This window comes from Rhinolophus sinicus, linkage group LG12 (genome assembly GCF_036562045.2).
Source record: "Rhinolophus sinicus isolate RSC01 linkage group LG12, ASM3656204v1, whole genome shotgun sequence".
Classification (NCBI taxonomy): Eukaryota; Metazoa; Chordata; class Mammalia; order Chiroptera; family Rhinolophidae; genus Rhinolophus; species Rhinolophus sinicus.
In genome coordinates this window covers 46,973,465-46,997,319 of record NC_133761.1, presented here as the reverse complement: position 1 = coordinate 46,997,319, position 23,855 = coordinate 46,973,465, and the positions used below count along the sequence as shown (strand labels likewise).

The window sequence follows — 23,855 nt, the reverse complement described above, 5'->3', positions numbered from 1 at the left end:
ATGGTGCAGAAGGTTCCATCAGACAGTGCTTCTCTAGATCATCAAATTTTGGTTTTTTTTGAAGCTAAGATAATTACAGGAGTCTATTGTTTATTTATTGAAATATTACTTACGTGTTTGCTTTTTGAATAGGTAATACATGTCCTCGGTTCACAATTCGAGTGGGACAAACGGCTGAAAGAGAAAGCCTCCCTCTCATCCTAGTTCCCAGTTCCCTTCCCCAGAGATTTGGTTTCTTGTGTATCTCTTCAGTGATGTTCCACACATGTATGAATACACATACACACGCGCGCGCACACACACACACACACACACACACACACACTTTTTTTTTTTTTTTTTTGCCCCTTGAACTCAATCATACTATACACATTATTCTACACTTCAGTGGCTTTTTTCCACTTAAAAAAATATAACCTAGAGATCATTCCATATCAGATCATTCCTTTTTATGGCCGCATAGTATTCCAACCTAAATATCAATCCATAGGGAGCTAGTTACATAAATTGCATATACCACAACTTATGTAACTAGCTCCCTATGGATTGATATTTAGGTTGTCTCCAGATAACTAAGTTCTTAGAGTAAAAAACATCGCAGGCCCCATTTTCAGCAAGTAAAACTAAAGGTGTTGTGTTTTGCTTTTTTTAACTGACAATATTGAACTAGTCATATAAATAAATTTTGGGGACAGGTATAAGAGAATAGCAGCTTGTGATTTTTTTAAAAATGGAACTGACAAGAGAAAATATAATGATACAAAATATTTATGTAGTTGTTTTTATCTAGATTCTATTTAAAATGGGCAAATATTGCTGATGCAAATTACCTTATCTTGTTACCATGTTACAGAACTCCCTGCATAATGAAAGTATCAGAAGCCTTTCTGGGTATAACCCCCAAGCTGCTCATGAAATCAACACGTTTCCTGAGCCCCACTCTGGAATCCTGTGACATCTGTCTGATGCCACTCTTTTCTAGGGGTAGATACAATTAAGCTCATTTACCATACGTAATTTTCAGTTGTGCAAACCCAGAGAACAAATTTAATCTAAAAGACCACTTTATTGAGTTACATCTAATGAAGTGTCCCTATCTTTAATGAGTATTTCTCAGAGCCAACAAGATGGCACCTAACCAACTCCAGCGCTAAAAAGGACCCCAACGGCTCGGTTATAATGGCCATGGCCCCATGACTTACAGTAGTGTCACTTCATGTGGTACTTCTGAAGGATATTTAAACCATCAGCAGTGTCTCCTCCGTAATATTCTCAGACATAATCCAGGAGCCCAGGAAATGCTCCTCAACCCCTAAGACATGGTAGTTGAGAAAAATATCAGCTGCAGGAGTTTCTGGGAATATCTGTGAGCAAGAACTGTGAGCCCCTCGGATGGTAGGTAAGGCCTTTTTCTTTTTCATGAACAATTTACCAGCAAAGTCCCAAATCACAAGAACTGTAACACTACTGCCTTTTTTCAAAGTTAAAAGATACAATATGACAACCAGCACTTATGTCCTTGCCTTTTTTCAAAGTTAAAAGATACAATATGACAACCAGTACTTATGTCCTTGCTGAAATGTTGAGGTATGCTTGTGTGAATGAATGCTATGCATTTGACTGTGGTTTCTTTTTAAGTTCATTAAACCTGTAGACATAAACCACCTATGTTGTAGACTCTCACACTGAGAGAATGGAAAAAGGCCTTTTGATCAAAATGAGTAACGTCTGTGATTACTTAGATCATCGTTTATATAACACAAGTTCACATCTCTACCTGGATGAGTTTATCACCTGGATAAACAGATGAGGACAAAAAAAAAAAAAAACAATCCTAAGTCTGACACGGTTCTGAGTATCAGTGTATTTCATGTGGTCAGTCAATTATCACTTCTTTTAGCGATAAGGTTCTAGGCCTCAACTGGCTCCTGGAAGACTCTCTGTTCAATTTACGATTCCATTTTTCTCCAAACAGAAAAATCTGGCAACATAACATCTATCAATCTCCTTTATACTTCTTAAACCAGCTGGTACTTTAATAATAATTACATAAAGTACTAACCTCAGGTCACACTTCCCGAAATGGAGACTCATCACAGCCATGGGCTTTCCTGAACAAAACACAGCAGGGTCCACTGAGGGCTGGGACATTAGGCAGAGCCTGCAGCATGAAGCTCGGGGGGCTGACAGGCCTGCATGGCTCTAGCTTCTAAACCCACCGATTATAAAATGGCATTGTCTGTCAGGTCCAACGGTTTGGGGCAGTGTCTGAGTGTTCTATGATTTTGAGTGTACAGGTCATTTACTTTCCTCAGTGAGTAAAGACATCAAGCGGCTCATAATGTCAATGCCTGGCCTGCACCCTTCGGGGTAATATAGCCGAGCCCCAGGAAAGCAGGAGCAGTGGTCCCCAAGAAGAAGCCAAGAGGACAGGAGCCCAGTCCAATGATGGCTGAGAACTCAGATGCTATTTCTGACTCGGACGCGGGACAGTTATTTGTCCTTCATGTCCTGACACTTTCCCAGCTACATATAAAAATAAAAAAGGATAATAATTGTCATGATCAAATGTATGAAATAGTACAAAAGGTTATCAGGAGGAAAAGAAATACAAAACCCGCCGGCCAACAATGCCTGTCACGGTGGTTCTGCATACATTCTCACATAAAACTCCAGAAAATCACACTCTGTTAATTAAGTTCATTTTCTAAAGGTGCTCCATTTATGTTTCCATTGACAATAATCACTTTACTAGTGTTTTCTTTTTTCCACTTCACAAATTTCCAATCTGCCAAGATTCCTTCTAATTGTTCTTTCTACATAATTGGCAAGTAAGGGGGTTCTAGAAAACTGCACACTTTTGTCAAATCTCTCGGTAACGTAGGAGGAGGAGGGACAGAGCTGCTGCTCTGAAGTCAATGTAAGCTCAGCTCTGGCATTTAAGAAAGGAAACCCCACCCTTGTAAAGAGCAGGTAGTGACAGAAGCAAAAGATACACTACAAAGCTTTACAACCCCTCGGCCAGAAAAACCCCCATCCAGCATTACAGGAGGACCCTCACCATTACAGGGTCCTCACAAACGTTACAACGCCCCACACTAGGGACCACTCCAGGAGCACAGCAGAGATCAGCAGCGTGACTTCAGTACAAATAATCAGACACTCAACCCTCTTTAAGAGACATTTAAACAGTGTTTCTGCGGGAGTTTCCACTGACATTAGGGGAGCTCCCTGGACTCAGAAGCCACTCCCAGTGGTGGCTGACCCTTCAGCTGAGTGAACACTGAATAATCCTCTGATCTTGAAAGAACCCCAAAACTCCACGGTTGCCAAGTGACCAGGAACACGTTTCAACGACTCACAAAACATTTTTAAAAAATTAATCACAGGAAGGAGTATGTAACTAGGGGAGTGTTCATTTAAGGGTCCTGCATGTGCTACGATCAAGTAGCAGATGTCTTGAAAGTCCATGTCGGGCCCTAATGTTCTCCTAACTTGCGTAACCAGGCACCTAACTACACAGTGGGCAGCCCTGTTATTCTCCACCCACAAACCTCAGCTTCGTCTCCCAGATCCTGCTCAATCACACAGCAAGTGACAGCTCAGTTTAGCAATCCCTGAAAGCCAGGGACCCTAAAAATCTGAAGTCTGGCTCTGTGACCAGCTCAGTATTTGGTGTGGGCAGGTCAGCTCGCCATGTACTATTAACCGAATTCAACTAGTTGTCTGCAAAGTCTGATGAATTACAAGAAACTGAAAAATACTTCACAAATAGAAATGCTATCGGATCACAGAAGAACAGCAATCAGTGACAGCAATTCAGAGAAACTCGAGGTGCTTTGGGGTTTAAAATGAAAGGGAATTAAGTCATTGCAAAGCGAGACAAAGACAGTCTGTAGTCACGATTTCAGTCTCCTTGAGCACAGGAGCTCTTCCACCTCCAAGAACCCAGCATACACAAGCACCGCACATTTCAGACTGCTGCTGTGCCCAGGCGGAAAGGGGTGCGAGAGGGCCTGGGACCCCAGAACCCAGAATGGGCTCAGATCTTTATCTTTTCCTGATTTGTGAAAATACTCATACTTCCGCTCAGAGAACAAAGAACAGCATTAGCATGTCTTAACTTCCTCAAGGTACAAGGTTTCAGAACATTAGTTTTTGCAGATGGGGGTAAAAATATTTTGTGTGTGAATTTTTTTAAAAAATGTATTCCTAAGGGACAAGTAATATAAAGGGCTACACTTGGAATCAGGACTTGGTTCATAATGGTCCAAAGAGCCTTAACGTTAACTCGTGTAAAAAGGCAAACCCCCTTGTACTCCGCAGCAAATGGAAGACCCCTTCTGGTTTCCCAGGCTTTATATGCCTGCAAGCATACGCGCTATGGCTTAAAGAACCAAGAAGAACACTGTAGCCTCGAATCCTGCCTTCTTCACCAGTATGTCCCCCAAAGAACCCAGCACCCAGCAGGCACCCCTATATTCACAGTCGTCAAACAGACGACTGCCTATTCAAATGTTCAATACTTCAAGTTTAAACTGCAAATTTCAGTCATAAATCAATTGGGACCTCAAAGTATCAAAACACTGCTTTTAACTTGAGTTCCAGGGAGACGCACAAATACAAATTTCATTACTCAAAGACAAAGTAAGAAAGAGACAGCCTTTTCCTATTAATTCACCTCAACAAATTCTGCCTGCATGCAGGATATCCAATCCCTTTCAGCCAGAGTTAGGATAGCTAACAATCTCAAATTAAGGGGTAGGAAAGCCACAAACAATTCCAGAGTTACCCGAGGCACATGGCCACCTCCACTGAACATTCTATAAATGGTGGTGACAGTGACACACAGAGAAGAAGGGATTTTGTTTTCTGTTCTAGACAGTGCCTGGAACACAGTGGCACTCAGTAACTATTCGTGAAATAACATCTTATTTGTCAGATTTTCTGGGACAGATCAGAGAGAACAGCAAGGAGATTTTTTTTTTTTAATTGAAAAAAAAAAAAAAAAAAAACAGCTGATGAGCTAAAAATCTGTATCTGCTCAAGTTCCAGGCTTTTAAAAACCATTATTATCATGTCAAACTTAACGCAGAATCCTTAAACGTTAGAAAGGAGTCTGTAATCTTGCCAAGGGGCGGGGGGGCGGGGCGGGGGGAAGCCTGGTGAAAAATAAACGGCAACCTCACTGCTGAGGGTATCTAAAAATAGCACCAGGCTAATGGATGATACTTTAAGTGAGCAGGTGAAAGATGGTTCTCCCAGAACTTGAAAAGAGAGTCCTATCCTGGTCTGCTTTTACTCAGAAATTCTGAGCCATGAATTTTAGGCTTCAGTCACCAGGTTCGTAAGAAGATTGACTTCATTTGGTCCCCGAGCTGTTCAGAATACATAAAGAAAGGTGCTAAAAACTCTGAGGCTGCCTAACAGGAAGAAAAAAAAATGCTTTTCAGGTTTTCGCACAAAACCAAACGTAGCCCAGACGAATTCCATTTTGAGGAATGACCTCTCGCATACATGGAATCTCCTCCCTAACTTCCAAGAAAGATGGAACAGGGTAGAGTTGTGGAATTTGGGAAGGGGAAATGGCTGATAAGGCTGCTTTTTAGCAGGGAAAATCGGAGCGTCTATGGGAAACGGGTGCCTTGTCTAATGCTCCCTTCCTAGGCTGTCCTACAACTATAAGCCATAAATATGGGGAGCAATGCAAAGCAACTCCTGTCTGTAGACTAGAAATGCCTTCTGCTCAGCACTGGGACGACCTCCCTGGTGCCCAAGAGAAGAGCTTGTCTTCCGGGCCAGGCGGTCACCATTCCTCATCTCTAAAACGTGCCTGTTCTTTGGATTCTCCGAACTGGCGGTAACACGTCTCTGGTTTGTCATTAGTTGGTTAACATCTTTAAGAATTTTTCATTTTTAGGTTTGCAGGAGAGTCATGACTTTACCTTTATTTAAGAACTGTCTTTAATACGCAGTTTTAGAGTCTTTCTTCAAAAAAGAGGTCAACATTCAAATATGCGAAAATAGTTACTATTCCAATCTAAGTGTCACTGATTTCGATGAGGACAAATAGTAATTAATATACAAGAATGGTACATGGAACTAACTGAAGTCTATTGTTTGCCGATCTTAAATTACAGTATGCGCCCCTCGTCCTTTGGAAATGACGACTGTCTTAAGTCTTGGCTTACTGCATTCCTTTTCCATGTCAGAATCTCCATTTAAAATCCAGTTTGTGTCCCCACGTTCCCTCTTACACAGATCACCATAAATAATGCTGCATTGAATTACTGGGTTGAATTCTTTAGCACGTTTCTCTGTTTCATAAAGATTTTTTATTTATCTAGAAGCTACCGTATTTCCATCTGTTCATTTCTTCCTTGCTCAAGAAAATATCCTACAAACATTTTATTACCATTTACAGGAGTCCTTATTACTCGTCCTCCCGATTCTTATTATTCGGCAGCAATTACTCATCCTTACATCTCTGTAATCAGCAAGGATATCAAACATTTCTCTGAGCCATTGCTGACAATGGCTGGTTTGCAATCCAAGCTACCTCTACACTAATTCCAAGGGGTGTTTTATAAATCTTGAAACAAAATTTTAATCACACACACAAAAAAATGATGTAGCATTCTCTCTTCTAAAGAACAATTAGTGCTCTTGATGAATCGCCCCATTTTAACTGCTAAATGGAAAATAGATGTTAAGATTAGAAATAGGCAGATTTTTCCCAAATTATTTTACTGCTGGGAGCATACGTTAAACTAACCAGATCAAACAGTTTCAGAATCAAAGGTGAAGTCACTTTTGCTCTAAAAGGCAAAAAAAAAAGTGGAAAGCTCAAGTACCACATGAAAGCTACTGGTGCCTGGTCATCCGAGCTCAGAGAGGTCCTTCGGCCAGGAGCCTGACTTAGCTGCTGGCTGCGAGTTCTGTGGGGTCACACCTGCCTCCCCCACGCTGGCACAACCTACGTGGAGAAGTCCTGTGAGGACTTTCTGGTAAGCAAGCATTTAAGGCACCTCACAAACAGCCTCACATACGATTGATCCTGAGCTGTGCTTCCCAAAATAGCTTGTTCCCTTGGAGCCTGGGTAATTATGCACAAGATGTGGCTCTATGACAGGGAGACCCAACTGTTGCTCGGTTTCAGGCAATCGCAACATTCATTGTACTTTCCCTATTCTCTCCTTGAGATGAATTCAAGCTTAAAGAGAGCACACTGATGTTCTCCCCTCAGTCCATCCTGGCAACTGGGGAAGCAGCTTATACTACACAGATAGCAAAACAAGTATTCTTTAACTCAAGTTCACCACACTGTTACTATTTTCAGGGACCCAAATAAATGGCTGCCTACACAGAGGGATTAAGCATTCATGTAGAACAAAAGAGCCCTCTGTGATACACCACTTTCTCTGCATTTGTGTTTTGGACCAGAGCATAATTCTAAATAAGGAACAGCCCCCAGGCAGGTACGTCTAACAGTGTCCTCTACATATGGGAAAAGCTCTGGATAACAGACGGATTTACAAAAATGGGGAAGCTGCGCCTTTCCAAACTTCCTGCCCACTCCACACTGGAGGAAATCAGGCTGGGATTTCCTCTATCAAGTTCTTCCCTAGGGCCCATGCTAAGTGGAAAGTGTTCATAAATGTATCTATTAAAGTGTTTGTATCCTGAGCCATTTCAGACAATTATATGTTATGGTATAAAACCCATGAGTATATGCTTCTATATTATAGCGTAAAGTGATCTAGCAGGCGATACGGCAAAAGTTCAATGCTAGTGTGCTCTAGGTTGTGACTTTTAAAACCTCCTTACCTATATTTTCTGGAGTGAACACCTATGACTTAGGCAATATTTAAGAATGCATTTTTCAACAGTAACTGGGGGACATGTACATAACTTGTTAACCCAGGTTCTTTGCTCTTCCCCGGTCATCTGTAACTATGTCACCTAGCTTTACTTCATTCATCTGCCAAATCTCTACCTGAAAAAGGACTTGAACTGGATACACTCCAGCAACCCTAGATTTCTGAAGTTCATCACTTCTGAAGTTAAAGACTTTTTTAAGTTTCACGTTAAAATCGCTGCCGACATCACATTTTAATATCCTACTGGAGAAGGTACACACTAAGTTCTAGGGCCAGAGAACAGAAATCCTCTGGAGACCTTCATGCCCAGTCACCAGATACCAGTCACAGCACCAGAGCCCCCTGTCACCCACCAGGGATTTCTGGCAGGATTTTTCCTTAAATGACTCTAAAGGTGACAGCCCCTCCCTATGACTCATCATAGAAACAGGAAAAATTTTACACTAAACATGACTTTATCACACAGTAAATATATTTATCACCACTTCATGCCCATATTTTCCAGTATCTGAACATACAAATAACTTTGTTTTAGAGAAGACTTAAACTGTCAGAAGAACAAGCCTAGAGATCTGACTTTGGTAATTGGTTCAGAAACTTAAACAATGTTTTAGTTTTTCAGACGTGCTAAATGAGCACCCTAAAGCCCAGCACGTATTATTAATATCAAGTCGTCTGAAGTATGAGCACATACAACATGTATAAAACCATAGAGATAGCATATAAAACACCCTAAGTGGAAAAGTGGCATGCATTTCACAGGGGAACCTGGCCCACGGGAGGTCCCAGAGGGGCCTGTGGTCCTGGATCATCCAGACACAGGACTCTCTCCCAGAGTGAGCTCCAAGGCTTGGTCTTCTAAAGGATTCGTGGATTAGAAGATTCAGAAATTACTAGGCTCTGGTATTGAAATTGGTCAAAGCATTAGAAATCTCACTTCACAATATTTGCAGGTTCAGAAACAGGCCAGTACTTCGAGGAAGGGCATTACTACATGTAAATGGCTTGGTTTAAATCTGATTTTAACGTTCCCTGCGGTTGCACTGTATATCTCCTCAGCACAGAGCGACCAGAGTTTGGAGTCTGCACTGGACCACTACTGAGAGTCAGAGGGGGCACTATTCATAATTACTCTGGGACACCAGCCGCAACTGGGACTGGCCTGTGCATACCTGGATGGAGGGTCCCCCATCTCTGAAATTACTCCCTCTCCTGCAGCACTTCCTCATAACGAATGGAGGCCCTGAGCAATGAACAACGCATTGAACACTTTAAACGTACACTATTTATATGTTAACTATATCTCAGTAAAGCTGGGAAATGATACAGTAAATTAAAATTTAAAGAAATAAGAAAACAAAATTAAATCAAATCTTGTAAAAAATGAGGTGTCCTGGAACTGCCGCCTGCATGCAGCCCCTCTCACTTTCGGGGCTTTCCTAGAAATTCACGTATCTAAGCTGGCACGGGGTCCATCTGTATCTAAATAAATTCCCCAGAAGAAAGTCTTGACAAGACTGCCCCTAAAAATAACCTTTCCCCTAGAACCCTTTACAGGTTTGCTCTGCTCCTTCCTCCAGCTGTGCTCTGGGGGTGGGGGAGGAAATCAAGATGCACAAATATCAAATTCAGTATCCTCAGACACTGCCCCCACCTCCTGTCTCCAGCTCCCCACTCAAAGCAGTAAAAGCAATGGTAACAGAAGCAAAGAAAAAAACCAGACCAGTAAGCCAGAGGGAGGTCACAGGCTCAGTTTATCAGATGAACTTGCAGTCTGACTTTACACATGGACACAGATAATGGTTAAACCATCCATGTTTCCACAATGTAGAAAGGCTTCGCTTCTGCTTTCTTAGCACAAAAGTGCTTTCTTAACACAATTCAATTTTCTTTCCCTTTCCTGTTGAGCCTGAAATTCACCAGCAGGGTCCTTCCCGGAATTAGACAACAGTGTTATGATCTTAGAAAGATCACCTTTAAAACATTGGTGAGCTCTTGGAAGGCAGGTCTTAGGAATCTAGTTTTTAGCAGTAGACAATTATAATGTCAAGAGCACGAGAAATCGTTGGGAGAATTTGGGGGTCTGAGGAGGTATACAGGCAGAGCAGGGAGGAGGCCTGGACAGCCAGAAGGGGTAGCAGGAAGGTGGGGTCTTGGGTGAGGAGAGAGGAGTTCCAAAGGGGAAGGCAAAGGTGGGCCCATTTCAGTTTTGCTTCATGATCATTTCTTTCAGTTTTATTTAGAGAGCAAAGCATTTGTTGAACATAAAAACTTTTCTTTTTCCTTTTAGAATTGAACATCCCTGGTAATCATTACACAACATATATGTATATCAAAATATATTGTATGCTTTCAATCTCCGTGGAGCCCAAGTCTTAGAAAGAGTCCCTGTCCGCTAAGGCCTGTAAGGGGACAACTCTAATCTACACTCTTGCCTCTGGGAGTCTCATCTTCCAGTTCCAAAGGGGAGTGATTGAAACACTTAGGTGCCCGAACTCTGGCTTCTTTTGGAACTGAGTCAGACAGCCCAGCAGAGAATTTCAAAGATGTGCCCTTGACGGCACACCCTATAAAATGCCTTCGGAGAGGTTTAGTTGGCTTTTGCTGTGGTCCCTTCCTCCCACGTTGTTATTTCTGTTGGACTAAGACACGGCTAGAGCCTGATGTGGGGGAAACCTGTGAGTGACCATATGCACCATGCCTCAGGATTTAGTCTCCTTCTCATCAGCTGTTCTCAGTTGTACCATGTAGAAATTAAAAATTCACAGCTCTTCCACAATGGCAATAAAAAATTAGGAATACTGAATCCCAGACTTCTGCTCTGGATTGTTGGTTACGCGTCTAAGCAGAAAGCAATGAAAACAGAAAAAATTTGATGGTTAAAAGCTCTGCCACTAGTTGACCAAAATATGCAATAAAATAATTAGCATTCCCACATTTTATAAAATTCCAATTGTGAGACAGAACTGTATCTTCATAATTTAGATGAAATTGTGTGTGTTTTCTGGCTACCACTTCTCCACCTTCAGGCACCCCCCTGGGCCTGTTACTTAACTTCCTAGCTAAAAAATGAGGCTAACAATACTCATCTCTCAAAACTGTTGTGAAGATTGAATAAAAATAGTATCTATGGTTAAAACAGTGCCCGGCAATTCACAATAAATACCTGCTCTGCCCTATTCAGTGAATAGTTGGGATGCTAGGAATGATATCGCAAATTGCCTTCCCTCCTTTAACCCACTGGCTAAAATCCATATATTAACATATCACTTTTACTGTCTTATTGGCATTCTTTTTGTCGTTATAAGGGAAAAAAATTTTAAAACATCCTTTTCTGTAAGAATTTAACCTAAAAGATCAAAGTATGTCATAAAATAATCAGCCACTTCCTATTTCATAAAATTGCATAGAATAGAAATTCTAGTTCGCAAAATGTAAAATACATGGTTTACATTTTTCCAACTAACATCGTCTCCCCACATCCCAGCCCAAACTGACCTTCACCCCTGCTCCCCCTGAAAACTGTGCTTGTTTCAAAATAGAAAAATGTTATCCTCTACAGCAATCACTGGTCACAATTCTGTATGTTTTTTAACCATTGATACTCTCCAACATCCAAAATACAGATATTTTTTTAAACCTTAAACCACAACACCTAAATGAGAACAATAATGTTTGTTTCAGTTCCTTCATTTTATAAATGATAAACTAGAAAAAGGAAACCTATTATGGGGTTAAAATCTACATCTAACATGTTAAGATGAAACAAGCCGATTTTTCAGTGATCCTTACAAATTTTCAATCGTCTCACTCAGCATAGACCCTCATTGGCCGTTCCAGTTGCAGTTAGACGTACATCACTGACTTGAACACATCACCATAATTAATTTCTCACAGCTTTTCACTTCCTGTGAAAGCATAACTTATGTCATGAGCTAAAAGATACCCCATTCCGCGTGCCAAATGCCTGGGTTTCTGTTCCAGCAACTAAACCAATTCAAACGCCAAATGCAGACTGACTGGCGAAGTTCCAATGGAATAATACCAAGGTGAGACTTCTCCAGGAAGAAAATCAGACATCTCCACAGTTTGATGGCTCCAAGTCACCTAATAGATGCGTGTTTCATCCAGAGAAGCCATGCTTCCACGTCCACGTAATGTCACCCCTTCCTCCAGGAGTCGTCTCTTAGCTCACCTCGTGCTTGCCAGGGACACTTTCTTCCATTTTCTCCTCCCCATAGTTTCAATTACTGCCTACAAACAGATCACTCCTACACTGAAATGTCTAGCCTTGACATTTCTCCCTGATATTTCCATTGCATATCAAGCCCTCAATCTAAACCTCAGATTTTTAACTTCTACAAAACCCAACTACCCCCTTACTTTCCCAAATGAATATGAAAGTCATTAGAGATAAGGCTATAAATGATTAGAATTCAGTTTTATGGATTGGCTATTGTGTGTAACTAACTGGTCAAGGACATTGAATACAGTGGGACCATAGTGATAACACGGTTTATTAGGTTGAACCTTAAGAAACTGCAATTTTTGGAGGTCAAAATGGTTGTGTCAAGAATTTCATAGGGTTCAACCTAATACATACAAAATATTTTAAAATCCTAATATAAAGCAGTGAGATTACCTACCCTCTAAATAATTATTTTCACATCTCATTTGACTACAATGAAGTAAATTAAAGACTCCTTAGGACTTCAGAAGGTAGGATTTCTTGATTTGCCAATTGCAATTATAATGTCTGTATAAGATTCAATCACATTAAATACTGTTCTCATTCCCCTAAAACAATTTCATATTCACCTACTTTTCTACTTGGTGCTCACAATCACTAAAAAAATGAGGGTTTTTTTTTCCAAGACAGCATGTCTTTCAATGAAAAGGATCTATAATAAGAATCTATTTTCAATGTATAGGAATTTCTAGGGACTGTGACTAACACATTTACCCTCCTAGCAAAAACAAACGGACAAACAGGACAACTCAAAGTTTTGCTCACTTCTTAGTCTTGGATTTGGCACTGACCTATGAATACTGCTCAGGCCGGTTCTGTGCTAGAACCACACACACTCTCCAGAACCACTTGCTTGTATTCCCTATTTTCTAATTCCATTACTTTGAAGCATACCACGTCTTCTAAAAATATCTGTTTTACATACAAAACCATAAAACTTAAATTTATAATGATCTGAATCATAAATGAATTTGGAATTTTCTTTATGAAGTGGGTAAAAGTTTTCAATCTGGGAAAAACAGTCATTTAAATAAAATTTAGGTTACCAGAACTTTGTTCATTAATGTGGTGACACATTTTATTATAATTTAAATAACTCTGCATGTATGACGTTTTTTTATTCCAAAATCTCCAAATTCCAAATTTTTTTTTTTTTTAATTAAGCAGCTTGTCTTTGAAGGTTCAGTCCTTCAAAGACATAAGAATCAGATCAGACAACTTCATCCTTTGGGGGACTTGAGAAAATACTTTAAGAAAACATTTTTAAAAAGCATTAAACAACAAGCATGAGTTGGAGTTAACACACTTACAGTTCAAGGAGTTATAAAGATTGCAATTGTTAAATTTAAAAATTTGAATTGTACTAAATTCTTTTTGGAAATGTGACTCATAATTCCTTTATTCCACAAATGTGAGTGCAGGCTTTGGGCAGGCCCAGTGTGGGCCAGGACAGCAGAGAGGAGCATCTGCCTTTAGCCCTGGAGGGGAGACCAAGACCACACCAGGGGACCCACATCGTAGAGGACAGGCCTTCCAGAGGAGGGGTCTGAGGAGGAGGAGTGCCCAGGATGAAGGGCAGGGTAGGGCTGGGTACAGAGCTCACTGGTTGGGCTGGCTCCTAAAGCACCTGCGGAAAGTGGAACAATATATAGACATTAGCGCAGGCCTGGCCTCACAAGAGTTCTGAAGGCAATAGGAGCCACAGAGGGACTTGAGGCAGGAAATACCATGGCCACATGTGTATTTTACAAAGATCATTGCCACCAGCATCATGAAGAAAAGCCTGCAGACAAGCATGATCTGTGAAGGGTGACAAAGCAAGAGGCCACCACCCTAATCCAGGCAGGAAATGCAGAAACTTGAGGCCTTAAATCACATAATGGAAGAAGGGGCAGGGTCTAGGACTTTGGGAGGTGGGCTCCCCAGGAGTTGGAAGCGAAGGAGGCTTCCAGGATAACACCCAGGTTCCCAGCTTGGGCACCAGGGAGGAAGACATCTCTGTTCGCCAGGACTGGGAGCCATGCCGGAGGGACAGTCAAAAAATATCCTCTCCTTTCTTCCACCAGGCTGGTTGCATCGGGTGTCCTGTTTCCAAATGACCTGTCTCTTGAACTCGCTGTAAGCAACCTCAGGCTGAGGGTCATGCAAATTCAGTTCTCTATACCCGGCCCCAGTAGGACCATAACAAACATCTGTCAAATGAATGAAAGAACTGATGGCCATGCTGCACTCCCTTTATATTTTGTTCTTCAACAGGTAAAAATATCTTCTACGTCCCGATCTAGAAAATTGTGTGGAGGGGAAGGGTGTGTGTGTGCTGGTGCTCAGACAGATATGTGTCTGTGTAAAATACGTTCCCTGAGTTCTTTAGAAAGACCAGTCTCTTGCCCTCAAGATATTCCTTGCTTTGAAATTTGTCGAGTGCAGTAGTTGGCTTGCTCTACCCTTATCGTTGCTTTCTGTTCTTTCTGGAAGAATCAGTGCCGTTCCCCGGGAAACAGTGGTACAATTCTGACTGTCCTCCAACGGATTCCGTGTCAACTCCTCTGCTCATCACGGCAGCTCCCACCCACTCCAGAACCGCGTCTCTGTAGGTGTCTCGCAGCTGCAGAGACTGACTGCAGTGCCTTCTGACAGTTTCTGAAGCTGCATTAATTCAGTTTCCAGCTAAGGATTATATTCTGCCTCCCACACTCGTGGAACATCTTATTTGGGGTTCGAGTTTCTTCTTTGGTGCACGTGGCTGAAGTGTAACAGGGCAACCACCAGGACACATCACGGTGCCTAAGAGGGACGCACAAAGGGTGACTTTCCATCTCAGAAATCCTGCACCTGTGATCGTCCACAGCAAACCCCATGCACGTTCTGAACCACCGTCCTCTGGGGACACAGGCTTCTCAGGGCTCATGATAGATTCTGCCTTCACCCATCTGTCCATCAGCAACTTCCTCTAGACATCAAAGGCGACCTGAGACTCCAACCCTCCTTCACGCAATGGCCACATGGGCACATGACTAGCCTTCAGCACTGTAGCTCATGCCCTTGCACTTGATAACACATCCTGTAATATTTAGCCTTGCATCCAGACACCGTCTCCCAATGGGTAAACAGACTCTCCTTATTAGCTGTTTGTTACTTGTCAGTACCACTATCTTGAGCTTTAAGTCCAGGAGCTCTAATGGTGAGATCATGTCTGCTTAATTGGATTTATACCACAGCCTGCCCTGGAACAACATGGGCCTATTTAATGCTTCTCATAATCCCTCCTGATCACTCTCAAATTGATGCCTTCCTCACCGCTGCCTCTATTAGCCTCCTCGCTCTGACCCATTGGCCTGTGTCACCCGGCTGAGGCCCTCACACGACCGTAAGCATGGTTCTTCCAGCTCAAAACTTGCACTCAGCCTGCCTCCCAGGCCTCCATATCCTGGCCCGGTTGCCTACCCAATTTTCTCTCTAATCTTGACACTGTATCTTCAGCTTCAGGTAAGCCTATCTCCTCTTTGCTCTCCCTCCAATGCATCATGAACAGCAGACACATCTAAGAACACGGAGCAGGTATCAGGAGACCCGAACTCTAGTCTTACTTTCTCCTTCTACACTTTCATACCTCCCTCTGAGCTGGTTCCCTCATCTCTTTATCAGAGGTTGGGTAAGGGGGGGTCCCGTAAAATAATAGATGTGAGAGTGTTTTGATAGTGCCAAAGGGTTACGTAAACATTTACTGTGACATCACACTTATCACTCCCTCCCCCCAGCAAAAAAATCCCACAATAGGCTATTCACTCTCTCTCTCTAGCCAGGAATGCTTTCCCTCTCCTCTCCACTCAGCTAATGTGGAATTATTACTCAAATTAAGGCCCACCCCAAGTTCTACTCCCTTAGAAAGCTGTTGCATTATTATTCTCATCCATAATGACTTTTCTTATTTGACCTCCTAGAATCTTTGCTCTTTATGCAACAAGCAGCTGCAACTTAATATAAAACAATGTCTTATGTCTTAAGTGTCTGAGTGTGTAAATCCTACTTTAAAAGTACACCAGGGAAGGGAAGTAATAGGAACTTATTATTTAACGGACAGAGAGTTTCAGTTTGGGATGGTGGAAAAATGCAGGAGCTAGATGGTAGTAATGGTTGTACAATAGTGTGAATGTATTAATGCCACTGAATTGTACACCTAAAAATGGTTAAAATGGTAACTTTTATGTTATGTATATTTTACCACAATAAAAAAAAGTACATCAAAGTCACAAAGGAGCAAATCAGAATACCAGGCCAAGCTTAGAGTCACCTGGGTCTCATGAATCTGAGAAATTTCACAAGCTTTTCACTAACTGTTCACCTTGTTGGAACCATTAGTGCCTCTTCTTTTGGGAAAAAAATCACGTCAGGGCATATTTCATTGTACAGGCAGAAGACCTTCACCTTGACCCCTAAGAAGCAGCTGCTCCCAAGGGCACTAACAGGGAGAGTCTGGGGTTCCCAGCTCTCTGTTTAAGCCCGACTCTGTGAGCACCTGCTCCCCAACACGTGTCCTTCCATGTGCCTGACCCCACACGGTAACATTGTAGCCTTGATGACAGTACTGACAAGAGGTGCTCCAAGGTGAATGGTGAATAAGTCCATCTAAACTGAATACTCAGAGGAACCTGAATTTCTTTAGGAACGATGAAAACCAATAGAACTCTGGATGTGGAACAAGTGAACAACTCTCTTATGCTTCCTGACAGCTGGTACAGATGTTTATCCGTCATCTAGCCATACACAGATTAAGGATGTAAGGACCCTTTCCACAGGGAAACACTGAGCCATTTCCTTAAAAGGTCTGTGCCAGCCTCCCGGAGCGGGAGGACAGTGCCCTGTGCGAGGGGAGATAGCGCACATATTCAACATTGCTGTCCTGACAAGTCACCTCCTGATTAGGCTTCAGCGGAATTAGAGGCTGAATGTGTTCCTTAGTTCCAGGACAAGCTTGCTTCTAAACACCAAAGCTCTAGAAGTTTCAAAAGTCCCATGAAAAGAGCCTAATTTACGTGAATACAAATATGCTTACCCCTGTTTACTAAAAAGCCCGAAAGAGAAGAACACTTGGAAATGCCTGGACCTACTCATGCCAAATTCAACATTTTCTGAATTGCCTCCTTTTGGAACAAGCACTACACTTCCTCAAAAAAATGAAAACAGAATTACCACCGGACCAGAAATTTCACTTCTGGGTACAAAACCAAAAAAACTGAAAGCAGGGTCACAAAGAGTTATTTGTACACCCATGTTCATAGCATCATTATTTGTAATAGCCAAAAGGTAGAAGCAACCCAGGTGTCCATCAACGGATGAAGCAAAATGTGGTCCATCCACACAATGGAATATTATTCAGCTTTAAAAAGGAAGGAAATTCTGACACTTGCTACAACATGGATGAACTTCGAAAACATGCTCAGTAAAGTAGGGCAGTCACAAAAGACAAAAGCTGTGTGATTCCACTTACATGAGGTACCTAAAGGAGTTAAATTCACAGAGACAGCAAGTAGAATGGTGGGTGCCACGGTTGGGGCGGGGAAATGGAAAGCTATGGTTTAATGGGTACAGAGTTTAGTTTTTGCAAGATGAAACGACTTCTGGAGACAGTTGCATAACAATGTGAATGCACTTATCACTACTGAACTGAACACTTAAAAGTGGTCAAAATGGTAAATTGTTACATGAATTTACCACAATTTTCTTTTTAAATCTCTCATTTAAAAAGTCCTCCTGTAGCAAGGATTACTACAGCCCATGAGACTCTCTCAGCTGTGGATATAATTAGGCACCGCGTCCGTTATAACGCTGTAGACGTCATCATGTGTTACCAGCATCTGTTGACAGATCTCATACCTCGCATATCACTGAAATGGCAAGTGTGGAGAAGGTGGCCCACAATAGAAACAATGGCATTTCATCCTCGTCCTGTTCCAGCAGTTTGTCTCACAGGACATAAATAGAGGCCGCTGCTCTGGCTGCACTGAGCTCACAGCTCAGTATTATTTTACTGACTTGAGCAGTTCTATACCAAAAGTAGAAATAGAGGATCCTCTGGAGTTGTTTAGGTCTATGTCCTAATGTAGCGTTTTGTTTTGTTTTTCCCCAGCGTCTACAACTCCCAACCTATCTTAGGAAAAAAATAAATTCTCACTTTAAACTTTTTAGCATTATCTTGAACTGGGATCAAGAAGTACATCCATTTTTTAATAATATGCATCAAGTGCTATACAATTATAATAATATATACAGATACAGGAATCCCAAACCTAAAAGAATTATAATGTCATTGTATTCAAAGATATTTTGAATACATGAAAAAAATTAAATATGGCAGAAGACATATCAATGTGGTATTTGGAAACTGACATGAGCTCTATCCCACTATTGTACTGTTCTTTAAAAAAAAAAAAAAAAACAGAAGCCACTGTGATTAGACTATTACTTCCAAAACTGATGGGCAGACACCTGTCCAATTCCTTAGCTATTTTACTGTTCCTCATAAGAAAAAAAAAAAAAGCAATCTTTGAAATAAAGATTTAGGAATTTTGTTTTTAATCCATGAAAAAAGTAATAATCAAAATTGTGAGAAAATTTTAGAAAAAGAAACACTGCTAAAAATTAAAGTCACTTTTTAACTTCTTGCTGATTGGTGATGTATCAACTAGTCCAGATGACACAATAATCCTCAGGCCACGTGTTTCCCCCACAATAAATCATTTTAAAAAATGGTGCAAAGTTTGAAATTTTATTTTCCTTATATAGACTCAGCTTCTACTTATCATTCCCACTCTGTTTCCAAGAAGGTAGGAATAGTGAAAGTCTTAGGAAGCTAAGGTGGGAAATGAAATGTAGCTAAATTGAAGCTTTAAAATAACAATAAGTGGTATTTTCAGAGAGAGTACACAACAGAGAAATCTTGATATAAAGTGCTTGGTTATTTCATAATTATCCAAATATAGGACCTCTCTCCTTCCAGCTAACATTTTGTTGGGAGAGAAGTATGGGATGCATGTGTTTTCCAACCATGCAGCAATTCACCATGAAATATCACGTGAACCTCCAGTGGCAGCTACACACAGCACTTTTCACGCACACATATGATCAGCAGAGGTTATCCACTTAAAAGCAGGTCCCAAGAAGAGAAATCCACTTTGCTCCTCCCCTCAAAAGAAGTGGGGGAAAGACAGGGCACTTTGCTCTGCCATGAACCGGCCAGCCTAAGGCTGCGCTGGCAGGCCTGACCCAGCCAAGCTCTGTGCCAGTCAAGCAGGGGGTGGGACTTATCCTCCTGGGGAGCATCCCTGCTTGTACCGGCCAAGGGGATCAGGAAGAAACCCTCAACAGCGGAATGTTCCATTGGGCCCCAGAGAGTGCCAACCAGGATGGCAGGGAGCTTTTAGGGCTGGCTGAGTACCTCCTCCTGTGCACTTACCTCAGTGACCCATAAATAGAGTGTGAATAATCATTACTTTATAGGTGAACGTCCAGTGTTCACACAGCAACCCCTCTATGGAGCCCGGGACAGTTAAGAAATGGTTTTCAATTATTGTTTGGGGCAGCCCTGTGGACACAACAGGACCAGGAGAGTGCAACTCTGCGGCCCAGGTCACAGACTCAGGAGTCGGGGCTCTCAGAGTCTGGTCAGCACAGAAACATTTCTCATTGTTCGTTTTGTAGTCTCCCATCACTCACACACGCGCGCGCACACGACGTCCCGCTTCACACCTGTCCACAGATTTGCTCCCCTCTCTACCCGACGCCGGGCTGCGAGGACCCAGAACTGTCCTGGACCCGGAACAACAGGCGGACACCTCCCGCTTGTCACCACGGCCTGAGCCCGCGGGGAGGGTCATGGACATGCGGGGATACACAGACACGCGGAGGGGACAGGAACACCCGAGAGGGCACAGACAAGCGAGGGGACACAGACACCCGGGGGGACGCAGACACGCGGGGTGGGGAGCACGGCACGTCCCGCTGACCTTCCTCTGCTGCTTCTCCCAGGCAGGGTCCAGCAGCAGGTCGCGGTCCCACTCTTCCTCCTGCAGCATGTACTCGTCCTCATCGTACACGTAGTTGTATTGCACGCCGGGCTCGACTTGGTTCATGGCGCTCGGTGGCCGGGGTTGGGACAGGCTAGGACGGACTGACGGCGGAGATGCGGCGGAGCGCGGGCGGAGAAGCAGCTGCTCTGCGCGGCTGGCCGGGTCGCTGGGTCGCGAGGAAGCTCCAGCTCGGGCGGCGAGCGGCTCGGCTTGGCTTAATACCCGCGCGGGGTCAGGTGGCCGCGCGCCCCGCCCCCGCCACGCCCAGGCCACGCCCAGGCCCCCCTGCCACCCCTGGCCCCTCCCCGTTCACGCCCTAGCCTGCACCCCCGCCACGCCCCGCACGACTTCGCAGCTCTAAGAGAAAGCCGGCGGGCAGGTACGCACAGGGCTCCCGGAGGCTCCGCGTCCTGACTCCCGCCGCTGCCCCAGCCCCCTTGGCCGCGGGCTGAGCCCCCACCCCGCCCACTCGCTCCTAGTGACTCCAGTGGCTGCACTCCCGGGCGCCCGGGTGGGTGGGTGTAGGCGGGCCGGGAGGGACCCCCACAGCCTGGGTCCCTGAACACCCCCAACACTTCCACGTTTTCCACATATCGTTGCATATTTACGTTTTCCATATATTTGCACATATTCATTTAATGTCACACACACATCACACATACACCCCTAAAAAGTAAAGTTTAAAAGCTGCAGAATCTTCCTCTCCTCCCCGTCCTTACCTGGGGAAATCAAGGCAAGGAGCGTGGACCAACCATATTAAAATGTCAGGAACCAAAACCAAGGCAGGAAGTGTCAGCTCTCACCTGCCAGATATAAATTTAAAAGAACTGACAATCGATGACAAGCAGCCAGCTTCATGTTACATGTCCATCTCGTCCTGATGTGTCGCACTAAAGCCTTTTCACCGCCATGGTGCATGCTAGCTAGCTCTTCCCTATCAGTTATGCCCCTGAAGGAACCAATACAAGGTCACTTGGGACAAGCCCTGTGAAATTTTTCATCACGTACTTATTAATATTAAACACCTACCATACCTTAGACACTGCATTGGGCACTGGTGACACAGAGAAGAGCTGATAGGCAGGACTGTTGTCTCCTGAAGCATAGGTCAGAATTGAATGTAAGTTGCCCACAGATGCTACACAACTGTTTGTGGTTCAGGGTTACTAATTTGTTGGCATGATTTAAGCTGAAAGTATGCCTGGATTTATTATTCATTGTTCCTTAGAATTTGTACACCACTTAGTTTTATTGTTTTAAGCTGTCTACAAAAAGTCTTTAACAAATTAGTAAATACATTGCATTAACATTTTTAAAAACATACTCACTACAATGTCAACTCCACAAGGACAGGGATTTTGTCTTGTTCACAGCTGGATTCCCCAGCAATTAGAAGCGTGCCTGTGGAGGAAAGAAATTTAAAGAACTACTTACATCTGTTGTTAAACTTATTTCATTGAAAATCTTACGTTGACTGAAGTTGTCCTTCAAAATGCATTTTAACTTCTCAGAAGAATTTCAACAGAAAATAGACTGTGAACTAGTACAATGCATTCTTCTTTTAGGAGGCCCAACACTTCCCAGTTGGCTGTGCCGAGATTTATACCCAGGAGGGTAGATAGGAAAGATTGCAGGAGGCCAATGAATGTCCAGTAAGACACCTGCCTTGTGTAAGACTTCTTGCACAACACCATTTTCCCTATACGCCACAAGTTTAAATATGGGTTATTTTTAACAAATGCCTCCATCTATTAATTGTTTTGACTTTCTATGATCCCATTTTCCTAAAAAATATGGCTATAGAATATTGTCCATTTTATCCCAGTTTTCAAATTTATTAGTTTAGAGTTGTTGACAAAATTTTGTTCTCATTTTTAACTTTGCATAAATCTATAAATTTTTAATTTATATACTTATTTGCATCTTCTAGTGTTTCTCTTAATAATCTCACCAGAGGCTCATCTGCATGTTTATTGATCCTTGTACAGAGCATGAGGAACTATTGCCTTCCTACTTTTTTCTTTGGGTTTATTGTGTTCTTTTTTAAAAACCTATAAAATTGCAAACTTAGCTTATTTCAGCCTTTCTTATTTTTCTAATAGAAACACTTAAAGCTACAAATTCCCCTTAAAATACCATTTCCCCACATTCCACAACTTTAATATGGAATACTTTTGTTATTCAGTTTAAAATATTTTCTAATTTATATATTGATTTCTCTTTTTAACCATGACTTATCTGGAAGTATATTTTAAAATGTTCTAAATTTTTTAAATCTGTATTTTATACTTCTAACTTAATCGAATTGTGGCCAAAATATGTGCTATAGAATAGCTTCACTTTGAAATGTGTTAGCACTTTCTTTATGACCCAATCAATCAATGTAAAAGTTCTAAGTCTATTTGAAATAATAAAATTTGCATTTTGAAGCATAAAAAAAAAAAAAAGAAGCGTGCCTACATCATAGTAAATGCTCAAATACGAGTATCTGTTGAAGGAATAAGTATGCTTGGAAACAGTGACTGAGCTAATTTGCTTGGATTTAAATTTAAAGTTTATATTTTGGATTAAATTTATACTCTCTGAACAAGTTTATCAGTAAATTTTGACTGTTAGATACTAGATCATCCATTACAAAATTTGTCAATCTTAGTCTTAAAAATTAACTGTGGGAACTTCAGATTCCAGATGAGATGAAATAAAAGGCACCAGATATACCCTCTTGCCTGAAACAACCAAAATCTGGAGGGAAAATGTATGAAACAAAGAATCTCAAGACACTGGTCAGTGGGCAAAGAAGGGTGATGATCCCTGAGAGGCAGGAAATAAATGACCAACCACTACGTATGGTTGCCCCAGCTTATTACCTGGAGACAGTTTGCCAAAATGCAATATAATAAAGTGGAAGCCAGGTATAGCCAATGGTCTCCCTAAACTGAGAGTTCAGAGGCTGAAGTTTTCAAGGCCAATTACAGAATCGGAGCAAGAGCTGCAAAGAGTGAACCCTGGAGATTTGCAGAGGGTCAGCCGGGTCAGTGAATACATGGGAGAATACCTGAGGCCACGTAAAGAAGCACCCAAAAGGACTAGAAGGAATGATCCTTGGAGCTCATCTCATAAAAGACCAGAAATGCTTTCTGTTTCCATTAACCAGAGTGAAAAACCTCACAATTCAGAGAACATCAGATAGAGTATCCAGCAGTGGGGAAAATTAGCCCTAAACTAAACGATGTACTGGTTCTGCCTGAAAAAGCTCAAAAGCAAGATCTGAAAGGATAAAACTGTTTCCAAGTCACTTAACTGTGTCCCAGAACAAAGCTCAAAGATATCTATAGGAATATAAAAACATCAACACTTAGCAAGTTAAAATTTGCAATTTCTGGCACATATCAAGTATTACCAGGTGTGCAAAGAAGCAGGCAAGTAAGATCCATAATGAGAACAATCAATCGAAACTGATCCAAAATCGACACACACTGGAATTAGTAGCAAAGGACATTAAAAGTAATTATTACTGTATTCCATATTTCAAGAAGCCAGAGGAAAGCTTGAACATGCTAAGTAGAAACATGGAAGTTATTTTTTTAAAAAACCCAAATTGAGTATCTAGAGATGAAATACACAATATCTAAGATTAAAAATACACTGAATGGGTCTCAT

General features: G+C 42.1%; 1 protein-coding gene across 1 annotated transcript in view; it reads right to left on the bottom strand.

The window, feature by feature from the left end:
- ACTN2 (actinin alpha 2) overlaps positions 1-20,402 on the bottom strand; it is a 60,202-nt gene extending 39,800 nt beyond the window's left edge. Inside the window, exon 1 of the mRNA XM_019746994.2 lies at positions 20,133-20,402. Coding sequence (XP_019602553.1) covers positions 20,133-20,258 — 126 coding nt within the window. The 5' untranslated portion in view covers positions 20,259-20,402. The remainder of the gene's footprint in view (positions 1-20,132) is intronic.
- Between the last annotated feature and the right edge of the window lie 3,453 nt (positions 20,403-23,855).